At 48.2% G+C, this 12,794-nt stretch overlaps 1 protein-coding gene across 2 annotated transcripts; it reads left to right on the top strand.

Moving 5' to 3' along the window:
* Positions 1–595: 595 nt before the first annotated feature.
* LOC134929316 (uncharacterized) lies at positions 596–3,574 on the top strand. Of its 2 annotated transcripts, XR_010178463.1 has the most exons (3): positions 596–683; positions 1,689–2,360; positions 3,492–3,574. XR_010178463.1 is itself a non-coding variant. In XM_063925005.1 (2 exons), exons 1-2 carry the CDS (start codon positions 626–628, stop codon positions 2,570–2,572), a joined length of 942 nt encoding a protein of 313 aa, XP_063781075.1. In that variant the 5' UTR covers positions 596–625; the 3' UTR covers positions 2,573–2,585. The 2 variants fall into 2 exon arrangements, 1 of the variants encoding a protein (XP_063781075.1); XM_063925005.1 differs by lacking the exon at positions 3,492–3,574 and having other exon boundaries at positions 1,689–2,585.
* Positions 3,575–12,794: the final 9,220 nt, after the last annotated feature.

Below are 12,794 nucleotides of genomic sequence, written 5' to 3'. Positions count from 1 at the left end.
CCCCTGGCTCATGACTCCTTACCGTAATCCCAGGCCAGGACCACAGACGGCATTTAACTCCGCGCTTACTGCCACTAGGCAGCTGGTGGAGCGCACAATTGGGGTCCTTAAAGGCCGGTTTCGTGTGCTCCACCGCACTGGTGGCGACATCATGTATTCGCCGGAGATGGCAAGTAAACTAGTGGTCCTGTGCGCTATACTACACAACATCGCGGTAAGGAGTAGCGTAGAGCTTCCTCAGACAGAGGAATTGCCTGATGAGGAGCCAGGGGTTGTCCGACACTTCGGTGGGGGGAGTGTTACACGGAGGGGGAGCGAAGTCAGGGCAAGCATTGTTGCAGAATATTTCAGGTATAGTTTTTTTTTATTATTTTTTTATTCTAGCACAAAAAACACAGTATGCTTATGTTCATTTTTTAATGTTGTATTTTTTTAAGCTATTGTAAGGTCATTGTGTAATTATTTTGGTGTGTGTGTTTTTTTTTTTTTTTTATAAAAAAATATCCGTAAACAGGTTAAGCTTACAATGTGTTATTTGCAAATATAATAATGTTATGTTGCTAAATAGTGTCCTTATTTGTTTTCTTACCTAAAAACATGTTTTTTAAAACAAACACACAAACAAATGAAAATGAATGTTGACCACTTTGTGACTGTCCAGCTGAATGATCACACAAACTGTGGTGAGTACACAGATCTTTTTTGAAATTTAAACTAAACTGTGTGTGTGTCTGTGTCTGTGTTTGTGTTGGTGTTGTCTTTTTTTTTTTTTTTTTTATTCCTTCTGCGACTGCGTATTTCCGCTCGTGCGATTTAACACTCTGCTCTTCCCAGCATTGCAAAGATCAATAAAGTTATTAGAAATGACAGCATAGATTTTGGACCAATCACATGCTAACAGACACTATAAATATATGCCCAAATAAGGAAAACGCCATTGCCATGATGCGTGCGGCACCTTTCACCAGGCGGGAGCTCCGCGTCCTGGTTGCGGTGATGGACCGCCGCGTAGGCCGCGTTGGGCGCTTCATCCCAAATCGGGTTAAGCGCGAGGCCTACACGGAGGTCCGCCACCTACTGCGGTCTCGCGTCCGCAGCAGGCGGACAATAATCCAGCTAGAGAGGAGATGGAGTGATCTCCGCAGGAGGACTCCAGAACTGTTGGCGGAGATCCGCCAGCAAATCAGGGAAATGCATGCACGCAGTAAGTTACATTACATAAGATTATTAGCATAAAATTTGCAAATTTACACTAAGTGGTAGGCTAATAGCAACACTGAGTGAACAAATTTAAAAAATAGGACAGTGTGTGTGGTTAGGGCAAACAGTACTGACTGTGTCAAAGTGTTACCAAACAAGTGCATGTTGTACAGAATGAATACCCAGGCAGGAAACTGTACACAAAAACTTGATCAGTGGTGTCTATATAATAAGGTGGCTTGAATAGTGATCTGGTGATGTTGCCTAGACCAATCAATATGACTCAATGGAATAGATTAAGGAATGAGCGTCCAAATATTTTTGTAGAAACATTTTGGTTGGTGGGGCCAACATGAAGAGGATTGTAAAATGTGTTGTTTAAATAAAAAAAAAATGCATTTTTTACATGGAACAGAACAGTGTAATTTACAAATGTTTAGTATGTTATTTAACATGCAAATAAAATTTACCAACAAATATCATTATAGGACGACCACAACGGCAAAGACAGCCAGTGAGCCCACATCAGGCAGCTTCTCAGCCCCCTTCCCCTTCTCACTCCACCTCCACTTCCCAGTCCCCCTCCCCTTCTCACTCCCCCTCCACTTCCCAGTCCCCCTCCCCTTCTCACTCCCCCTCCACTTCCCAGTCCCCCTCCCCTTCTCACTCCCCCTCCACTTCCCAATCCCCCTCAGCTTCCCACTCCCCCTCAGCTTCCCACTCCCCCTCAGCTTCCCAGGCACCCTCAGCTTCCCAGGCACCCTCAGCTTCCCAGGCCCACTCCCCTTTCCACTCCCCTTCTCAGCCCACCTCTCATTCTCTTTCTGTGACCCCTTCTCCTCCTTCCCAGTCCCCTTCTCCTTCTACTTCCAACTCCCCTTCTCAGCCCCCCTCACCCTCTATTGGCCTAACATTCTCTCCGCCCCCCTCTCCCTCTCAATCAGACCCACCCTCAGAAATTAGTTTCCCAAACCCTCCTCCTTACCCCATCTCTCCTCCTTCCCCAAACCCTCCTCCTTCACCCATCCAGCCTCCTTCCCCCATCCCTCCTCCTTCACCAATCCCTCCTCCTTCCCCCATCCAGCTGCCTTCACCACCCACAGAATGGGCAGAAGAAGCCCCTGATGGGGTCAGTGATGACACTAATGTTGCTGAGGAAAGTAAGTGTTTTTACATTTCAGTTCAAAATATGACCTACTTACACTTACAATGTACAAACATGCACTGTTGTACTGTTTTAAATCAGCTAGCAAGGTACACATTTTCATTAATTATTGATGGTGTGCATGTTGCATTGATATTTTTTAGAGTATCATTATATGTAGTGTTTATGTGTGCAATGTGTTGTGTGTCCACTCTAGGTCGACACTAATTAGTTTGACAGGGTTGCCAGGACTACATAGTTTAATATGTGTTTATTTTTAACAAAAACATTTATAGCTGAGTGCAGTTTAGTATGTTGTTAGTCTTTAACACTTGTGCCTCTCTATTCATAATGTTTGCACTTTCAAAACACATGCTTCACTTTGTTAGCAAGCAGAACAACACAATGATTTGTGGTGTTAAAGTTACACTCACAAAATGCTAATTTGTAACAATTAAACCTGTTTTTCCTTATTTTGGAAACTGGATTTACATGGATTGTGGGCATGCTAGGATATGTAGTCCTTCTGAAGATGTTGATATGCAGTGTGATCATGCAGGACCAAACCTCCTTAAATTTAATTCACTTCAGTCCAGATGTGAATGAATGGCAACATGGTGTTACATTTACTAAGATGGTAGTTATCTTTAACATGGGATGTTGACCATAGCAAGCAATAATATTATAAATTAAATTGTTATGCCCACTTTTACAAGATAACATGTTTAATTTGTTTGTTTGCTACGGTCTACTTCCCATCTTAAATTGAACTCCCGTAGTAGAAAATGGACAACATGGTGTGGTTCACTTTCTAGTTTAAAAAAAAAAACATTGCTGAGCAGGATTGTGTATTATGCTACTGATTTATCCTTAAAGCAGCCATGATGTAGTCACTTAGGCATTAAAGCAGGCCTGTCCAAACTGCGGCCCTCATGCTGGAGAAAAAATACACATCCCAGCATGCCCTGACACAGATTTTGCATTATATGACCACAAAACTGGGAAAAGGCATGCTGGGAGATGTAGTTTCACAACAGCTGGAGGCCAGCAGTTTTGACATGCCTGCATTTAAGTGTGCTTTGTGCCTTTCTTGGATAATAAGTAATGTAATTCAGTTATTAATGTTTCTGTTGCTTCTTAATTTCAGATGTTGCAGTTGGAGATCCTACAAGTTTAGGAGGCATTATTGCCAGAATGCGACAACACCTGCATGGTGTTGTCATGTGTCTGGATGAATTGCAAAAATTTGCTTGATTTTGTTTGTTTTTAAAAAAAAATAATGTTTTTAAAAATAAAATAAATAAAAAATAAATGATTCAAGTTAACCGGGTGTTGTGCTTATTAATGCAAAAAAGGATCAGCAGAATGGCAGGCAGAAATAGTTTACATTAAACATTACTCACATGTCACGTAAGTTTAGAATTAAAAAATGAGTTAGGAGATTATTGTGTTAATAAACATGTAAACACCTTCATTCACAAACAACATCTTTTAAAAAAGATATACAAATTTATAAAATATAATAGTTTTTTAAAAAAAACACTTTTACATGTTGATGGACAATTATGGCAACAAAGTGTTAATCTGGTTTTTTGGCCTGACTTAATTGTTTCGGAACATTATCAATCATTACACTAATTGGATTCGTAATTGACAAGGGCTTGTGTACTTTAAAATGAAAGGGGTAATTTCACTTAATCGCAAAAACAAAAAAAAAAGGCGTTTTACCTTAAAAGTGTGTAATTTGTAGGAAAAATGAGTAAATCTACTAAAAGTTAGTATTTTTACAATGAAATATGTGTTTTTGCGAAGGCTTCGCAATGCTGCGATGGTTTCGCATTACTGCGATGTCATTTGGCGTACGCCCACTTTGTGTAATACTGCGTACGAATGTGCAAAAATACGTTGGGGGCGGATGTTCGCAAATTTACTACACTAACGCAACTTTGCGAATATGTTGTGCGACCGAAAAAATGAGCGATCAACTCGGAATGAGGGCCCATGTGCACTGCAGGGGAGGCAGATATAACATGTGCAAATAGAGTTAGATTTGGGTGGGTTATTTTGTTTCTGTGCAGGAGAAATACTGGCTGCTTTATATTTACACTGCAATTTAGATTGCAGATTGAACACACCACACCCAAATCTAACTCTCTCTGCACATGTTATATCTGCCTTCCCTGCAGTGCACATGGGCCCTCATTCCGAGTTGTTCGCTCGCAAGCTGCTTTTAGCAGCTTTGCACACGCTAAGCCGCCGCCTACTGGGAGTGAATCTTAGCTTATCAAAATTGCGAACGAAAGATTCGCAATATTGCGAAAAGACTTCTCTGTGCAGTTTCTGAGTAGCTCGAGACTTACTCTGCCAGTGCGATCAGTTCAGTGCTTGTCGTTCCTGGTTTGACGTCACAAACACACCCAGCGTTCGCCCAGACACTCCTCCGTTTCTCCAGTCACTCCTGCGTTTTTCCCAGAAACGGTAGCGTTTTTTCACACACTCCCATAAAACGGCCAGTTTCCGCCCAGAAACACCCACTTCCTGTCAATCACATTACGATCACCAGAACGAAGAAAAAACCTTGTAATGCCGTGAGTAAAATACCTAACTGCATAGCAAATTTACTTGGCGCAGTCGCACTGCGGACATTGCGCATGCGCATTAGCGACTAATCGCTCCGTTGCGAGAAAATAATAACGAGCGAACAACTCGTAATGACCCCCATGGTTTTGCCCAACTGCTAAAAAAAATCCTGCTGCGATCAACTCAGAATTACCCCCATTGTTCTAGTCACATAACTCTTATCATGGCTCATTACTGTTGTGCTCTTAAAAGTGAATCCTATTTGAATATTGAATGTATGAAGGAATCAGAACCTGTAGTTGGTTAGCTCTATGTTACCTCTGTGTAACTTTTTCAATCACTTTTGATCTATTTTTGTGTATGAATTAAATATTTTTTAATGGAGAGAGTGGGAACATAATAATATAATGTAATATGCCCTGTGTATATACTACCATATATAAGTAACAGCCTTTAAAGCATCTGCCACATTCACATACAAGTCATGTAGCAGGTTATAATCCATGTTTCGCTGAGTTTTCTATAATACATAATGACACTTATAGTTACTGAAACATATTCTGTGATTGTCAGTACAAATGTTGCATTGTAATTTACAGGACTATTTCTGCTGTGGATGCAGTGAGTGGTTAGATTATAACAGTGCAAATTGTGTTTCATGCAAGGCAGCACAACATGACAGCTCCCACAATAATGGTCTGTACTACAAGACTTTATTATATAATAGAAAAAAAAAATATATATATATACAGGTTGAGTATCCCATATCCAAATATTCCAAAATACGGAATATTCCGAAAATACGGAATTTTTTGAGTGAGACTGAGATAGTGAAACCTTTGTTTTCTTATGGCTCAATGTACTGAAACCTTGTTTAATACACAAAATAATTAAAAATATTGTATTAAATGACCTTCAGGCTGTGTGTATAAGGTGTATATGAAACATAAATGAATTGTGTGAATGTACACACACTTTGTTTAATGCACAAAGTTATTAAAAATATTGGCTAAAATTACCTTCAAGCTGTCTGTATAAGGTATATATGTAACATAAACGCATTCTGTGCTTAGATTTAGGTCCCATCACCATGATATCCCATTGTGGTATGCAATTATTCCAAAATACGAAATAATCCGATATCCAAAATACCTCTGGTCCCAAGCATTTTGGATATGGGATACTCAACCTGTATATATATATATATATATATATATATATATATTCCAGAAATAAAAGTAAGGAGAAGGTGCGCTCATAGTGCAAATCAATACTTTAATGGATAAAACACAGATATGTACCATCCAGGACAGGTAATACAAAGACTCGTACCCTGATTACCCACGCTGTGGGCTGGTTACCACATGATATAAAAGTGTTTCCACAAGGCTGTAGCTGTGATCGCCTACCGCAGTCCGGGACAAAGCACCGTATCCGGCCGTGAATAAGCCAGGACCCGTCAAGCCACCGTGCCGAGGAATCGAGCGGATCATCCAGTACACTTGCAGAAGAGAGACGTCTGACAGACCACGATCCAACGCGTTTCGTATATCACTTCGTCAGCCTCCTGACGAAGTGATATACGAAACGCGTTGGGGCGTGGTCTGTCAGACGTCTCTCTTCTGCAAGTGTACTGGATGATCCGCTCGATTCCTCGGCACGGTGGCTTGACGGGTCCTGGCTTATTCACGGCCGGATACGGTGCTTTGTCCCGGACTGCGGTAGGCGATCACAGCTACAGCCTTGTGGAAACACTTTTATATCATGTGGTAACCAGCCCACAGCGTGGGTAATCAGGGTACGAGTCTTTGTATTACCTGTCCTGGATGGTACATATCGGTGTTTTATCCATTAAAGTATTGATTTGCACTATGAGCGCACCTTCTCCTTACTTTTATTTCTAGAAAACTTATCTCCTGGAGTTCGGAGTGATTATAGGAGAAACGTGCTGCGGTAATTAAACTTACCTGTGCTCCAAGCCCGGACTGTTGATCTGTGGATTGCTTATCATAGAGTCACCAGCGCACCTGTACATGCTTTTCCAAACATATATATATATATATATATACATACATAAATATAAATAACTGGTAATAATATATATATATATATATATAAAGATAGAAGAGCATTTCCCATGGATGTGTCACGTGGGTGAGAGGCAGGAAGGATTCCGTCCATCAGTGCAGACAAGGGGGTATATTTACTAAGGTCCCGATTTTGACCGAGATGGTGTTTTTTCTTCAAAGTGTCATCTCGGGAATTTACTAAACTCAAATCACGGCAGTGATGAGGGCATTCGTATTTTTTTGGAAGTCCAAGAAAAATTACGAATGAATACACCATCGGTCAAATACGCCTGTAATTTGGTAGAACTCGGTCATTTACTAAAAAGTGTAATTCACAAACACTGCCGACAATAGCCAAACACTGCCGTGAAAAAATACAAATCGTAAAAAAGTGCTAAAATAAAACAGACCTGCTTTTTTTTACCGTGTTCTGATAGGCATGCACGGATCCATGAGATCCGTGCATGTTTATCTGTGGGAAGGGGTGGGAAAGTGTTAAATTTGTAAAAAAAAATTGCGTAGGGTCCCCCCTCCTAAGCAAAACCAGCCTTGGGCTCATTGAGCCGGTCCTGGTTGAAAAAATACGGGGGAAAAAGTGACCGGGGTTCCCCCATATTTAATCAACCAGCACCGGGCTCTGCGCCTGGTCCTGGTTCCAAAAATACGGGGGACAAAAAGCGTAGGGGTCCACCGTATTTCTGAAACCAGCACCGGGCTCCACTAGCCAGATACATAATGCCACAGCCGGGGGACACTTTTATATTGGTCCCTGCGGCCCTGGCATTACATACCCAACTAGTCACCACTGGCCGGGGTACCCTGGAGGAGTGGGGACCCCTTCAATCAAGGGGTCCCCCCCCTCCAGCCACCCAAGGGCCAGGGGTGAAGCCCGAGGCTGTCCCCCCCATCCAAGGGTGGCGGATGGGGGGCTGATAGCCTTTTTGACAAAGTGTGAATATTGTTTTTAGTAGCAGTACTACAAGTCCCAGCAAGCCTCCCCCGCAAGCTGGTACTTGGAGAACCACAAGTACCAGCATGCAGAGGAAAACCGGGCCCGCTGGTACCTGGTGCTACTACTAAATAAATACCCCAATAAAAACAGGAGACACACACCTTGAAAGTAAAAGTTTATTACATACATCCACACCTCCAAACATACATACTTACCTATGTTCACACAAGGGTCGGTCCTCTTCTCCATGTAGAATCCATGGGGTACCTGTTGGAACAATTATACTCACATAATCCAGTGTAGCTCGGTCCTCTTCTGTTGTATTTGTAATCCACGTACTTTGCAAAATCAAAAACGAACACCCGACCACGCACTGAAAGGGGCCCCATGTTTTCACATGGGACCCCTTTCCCCGACTGCCAGGAACCCCCCCTGACTTCAGTCTAACTTTGTGGTCAGCGGGACTGCACACATATGTAAAAACCAGCCAACGGTGAGTGAGGTGTGAACGGATTTGCAGCTGTCCGCTGATTGAGGTTTTTTTTAGCAGCTCGGCATACACATGCAATCGCACACTTGCACAGTAAATATACACTCCCCTTGGTCGACGACTATCTGATAACAGAGCTACAATTTTAGCAGCCTAGCGATCAGATCTGAATCACCCCCCATAGAACACATAGATACTGTATAAACACACATAGAACACCTAATCATACATATACACACATACATACATACCATAGAACATACATATACATATACATGTATAAATACATATACAGGCAAACACACCTAGGTCAAATACACATAAACACTTCGTTTTAAAGCCTGGATTGGTGGATGAAGTTATTGCAGGATGTCATTGATGCCAAAATGACGTAATTCATCTGTCTCTGCTGCCTCTCACCCTGCCAAGCAACCCCACTTGGCTTCGCTGCCTCAAACCCTACCCATCCACCCCACATGCCCCACCGCCTCTTACCCTGCTCAGCCACCACACCTGTCCCTGTTGCCTTTCACCCTGCCTAGCCACTCCACCTGTCCCTGTCACCTCAAACCCTGCCCAGCCACCTCTGTCACTGGTGCCTCAAACCCTGCCCAGCAACTGCACAACCACCCCAACTATCCCTGCCAACTCAAACTCTGCCCACCAGCCCACCTCACCTCTCCCAGCAACCTCTCATGCTGCCACCTCCCCTGTCCCTGAAAGCTGAAAAACCTGCCCAGCCACCCCTGTCCCCGACACCTAAAAACCCTGCCCAGCCTCCCCTGTCCATGCTGCCTCTCACCCTGCCCAGTCAACCTACCTGGCCTCGCCGCCTCAAACCCTGCCCAGCCATCCCACTTGTCCCTGCTGCCTCTCACCCTGCCCATCCACCCCACCTATCCCCACCACTCACCCTGCCCAGCCACCCCACCTGTCCCTGTCGCCTCAAACCCTGCCCAGCCACCTCTGTCACTGGTGCCTCAAACCCTGCCCAGCAGCTGCACGTGTCCCCGCCACTTCTTACCCTTCCCAGCCACCCCACCTGTCCCCTCCGCCTCAAGCCCTGCCCAACCACTCCTGTCCCCGCTGCCTCAAACCCTGCCCAGCCATCCCACCAGGCCCCGCCGCCCCAAACCCTGACCAGCCACCCCTCTTCTCCCCGCTGCCTCTTACCCTGCTCAGCCTCACCACCTGTCACTGCCGCCTCTCACCCTGCGCAGCCCCCAGTCCTGTGCCCATTGCCTCAAACACTGCCCAGCCACCCCACCTGTCCTCGCTGCCTCTCACCCTGCACAACCACCCCAACTATCCCTGCCAACTCAAACTCTGCCCACCAACCCACCTCACCTCTCCCAGCAACCTCTCACGCTGCCACCTCCCCTGTCCCTGAAAGCTGAAAAACCTGCCCAGCCACCCCTGTCCCCGACACCTAAAACCCTGCCCAGCCACCCCTGTCCATGCTGCCTCTCACTCTGCCCAGCCAACCTACCTGGCCTCACCGCCTCAAACCCTGCCCAGCCATCCCACTTGTCCCTGCTGACTCTCACCCTGCCCATCCACCCCACCTATCCCCACCACCTCACCCTGCCCATCCACCCCACCTGTTCCCGCTGCCTCTCGCCCTGCCCATCCACCTCACCTGTCCACACTGCCTCAAACCCTGCCCAGGCACCCCATCTGATTCCACCTCCTCAGATCCTGGTGACTTTTTTCAGTTTATCCCTTTTCTTAAGGTGGCAGGATGTCTCCTGTCTCGCGTGATTCACCTGTCTCTGCTGCCTCAAACCCTGCTCAGCCACCCCACCTGACCCCGCCAGCTCTCACCCTGCCCAGTAACTACATCTGTCCCCGCTGCCTCAAACCCTGCTCATCCACCCCTGTCCCTGCCACCTCAAACCCTGCCCAGCCATCCCACCTGTCACCATCGTCACTCACCCTGCCCTGCCACCTCACCTGTCCCCGCCACCAGTCACCATACCTAGCCTCCCTGACACCTCTCACACTGCCCAGCCACCCCACCTGTCCCCGCCTCTAACCTTGCCCAGCCATCCCACCTGTCCTTGTCACCTCTCACCCTGCACAACAACCCCAACTATCCCTGCCACCTCAAACTCTGCTCACCAACCCACCTCACCTCTCTATGCAACCTCTCACCCTACCACCTCCCCTGTCCCTGATACCTGATAAACCTGCCAAGCCACCCCTGTTCCCAACGCCTCACACCCTACCCAGTCACCCCAGTCCCTGCCACCACTCACCCTGCCCAGCCACCCTACCTGGCCTTGACGCCTCAAACCCTGCCCAGCCATCCCACTTGTCCCCATCGCCTCAAACCCTGCCCAACCACCCCACCTCCCCACGCTGCCTCTCACCCTGCACAACCACCCCACTGGTATCCGCCGCCTCACACTGCCCAGTCACTCCACCTGTCCCCGCCGCCTCACCCTGCACAGCCACCCCACCTGTCCCCACCGCCTCTCACCCTGCCCAGTAACCCAACCTGTCCCCGCCGCTTCAAACCCTGCCCAGCCACCCAACCTGTCCCAGCTGCCTCTCACCCTGCCCATCCACAATGCCTCAAAACCCTGCCAAGACCCCTACCTGTCCGCCTGTTCCCGCATCCTTAATTCCTGCCCAAACACCCCACCGGTCCGCACCACCCAGGGCCAGATTTACACGAAGGTCAAATCGGCACCCACCCAGACTCCACATAATCCATTCCTAGAGGAGCACTGTGTGTGCAGTGGATGTCATTCTGTCTTCGGCTCTCTCTCTGGTGACTTCTTTCCAACGGTCAGTGTATCCCTTTTCTTCTGGTGGTCGGATGTCTCCCGTTTCATGTGATTCACCTGTCTCTGCCGCATCTCACCCTACACAGCCACCCCACCTGTACCCGCTGCCTCTCACCCTGCCCAGTAACCCCACCTGTCCCCACCGCCTCAAACCCTGCCCAGCCACCCCACTTGTTCCCGACACCTCTTACCCTTCCCAGCCACCCACCTGTCCCCGCCGCCTCAAATCCTGCCCAGCCACCTCACTTGTCCCCGTCACCTATTACCCAGCCCAGCTATCCCACCTGTCCCCAACGCCTCACCATGCACAGCCACCCCACCTGTCCCCACCGCCTCTCACCCTGCCCAGCAACCCCAACTGTCCACGCCACCTCAAACCCTGCCCAGCCACCCCGCCTGTCCACGCCGCGTCACACCCTGCCCAGTAACCCCACCTGTCCCCACCGCCACCCACCCTGTCCAGCAAACCCACCTGTCCATGCTGCCTCAAACTTTGCCCAGCCACCCCACCTGTCCACGCCACCTCACCCTGCACAGTAACCCCACCAGTCCCCGCTGCCTCAAACCCTGCCGTCACCTCTGTCCCCACCACCTTCCACCTTGCCCAGCCTCCTACCTGTCCCCGCATACTCGATTCCTGCCCAAACATTTCACCGGTCCACACCACCCAGGGCCAGATTTACCTCAATGTCAACTGGGATCCCACCCAGACTCCACAAAAACTATTCCAATATGAGCACTGTGTGTGCAGTGGATTTCATTCTTTCTTCAGCTCTCTCTCTGGTGACTACTTTCCAACGGTCAGTGTATCCCTTTTCTTCTGGTGGCCGGATGTCTCCCATCTCATGTGATTCACCTATCTCTGCTGCCTCAAACCCAGCCCAGCCACCCCACCTGGCACCGCCGCCACAAACCCTGACCAGCCACCTCACTTGTCCCTGCTGCCTCTTGCCATGCTCAGCCACCCCACCTGTCCCTGCCGCCTCTCACCCTGCACAGCCACCCCACCTGTACCCGCTGCCTATCACCCTGCCCAGTAACCCCACCTGTCCCCACTGCTTCAAACCCTGCCCAGACACCCCTGTCCCCACCACCTCAAACCCTGCCCAGCCACCCCACCTGTTCCCGCCACCTCTTACCCTGCCCAGCCACCTCACTTGTCCCCGTCGCCTATTACCCTGCCCAGCCACCCACCTGTCCCTGCCGCCTCTTGCCATGCTCAGCCACCCCACCTGTCCCTGCCGCCTCTCACCCTGCTCAGCCAACCCACCTGTCCACGCCACCTCTCACCCTGCCCAGTAACCCCACCTGTCCCCATCGCTTCAAACTCTGCCCATACACCTTTGTCCCCGCCGACTCAAACCCTGCCCAGCCACCCCACTTGTTGCCACCACCTCTTACCCTGCCCAGCCACCACACCTGTCCCCGCTGCCTCAAACCATGCCCAGCCACCTCACTTGTCCCTGTCACCTATTACCCTGCCCAGCCACCCCACTTGTCCCCGCTGCCTCACCATGCACAGCCACCCCAGCTGTCCCTGACGCCTCTCACACTGCCCAGCAACCCC

The sequence above is a fragment of the Pseudophryne corroboree genome, chromosome 5 (genome assembly GCF_028390025.1).
Source record: "Pseudophryne corroboree isolate aPseCor3 chromosome 5, aPseCor3.hap2, whole genome shotgun sequence".
Taxonomy (NCBI): Eukaryota; Metazoa; Chordata; class Amphibia; order Anura; family Myobatrachidae; genus Pseudophryne; species Pseudophryne corroboree.
Note: the sequence above shows the minus strand (reverse complement) of the source record. Positions and strands in the feature narration are given on the sequence as shown.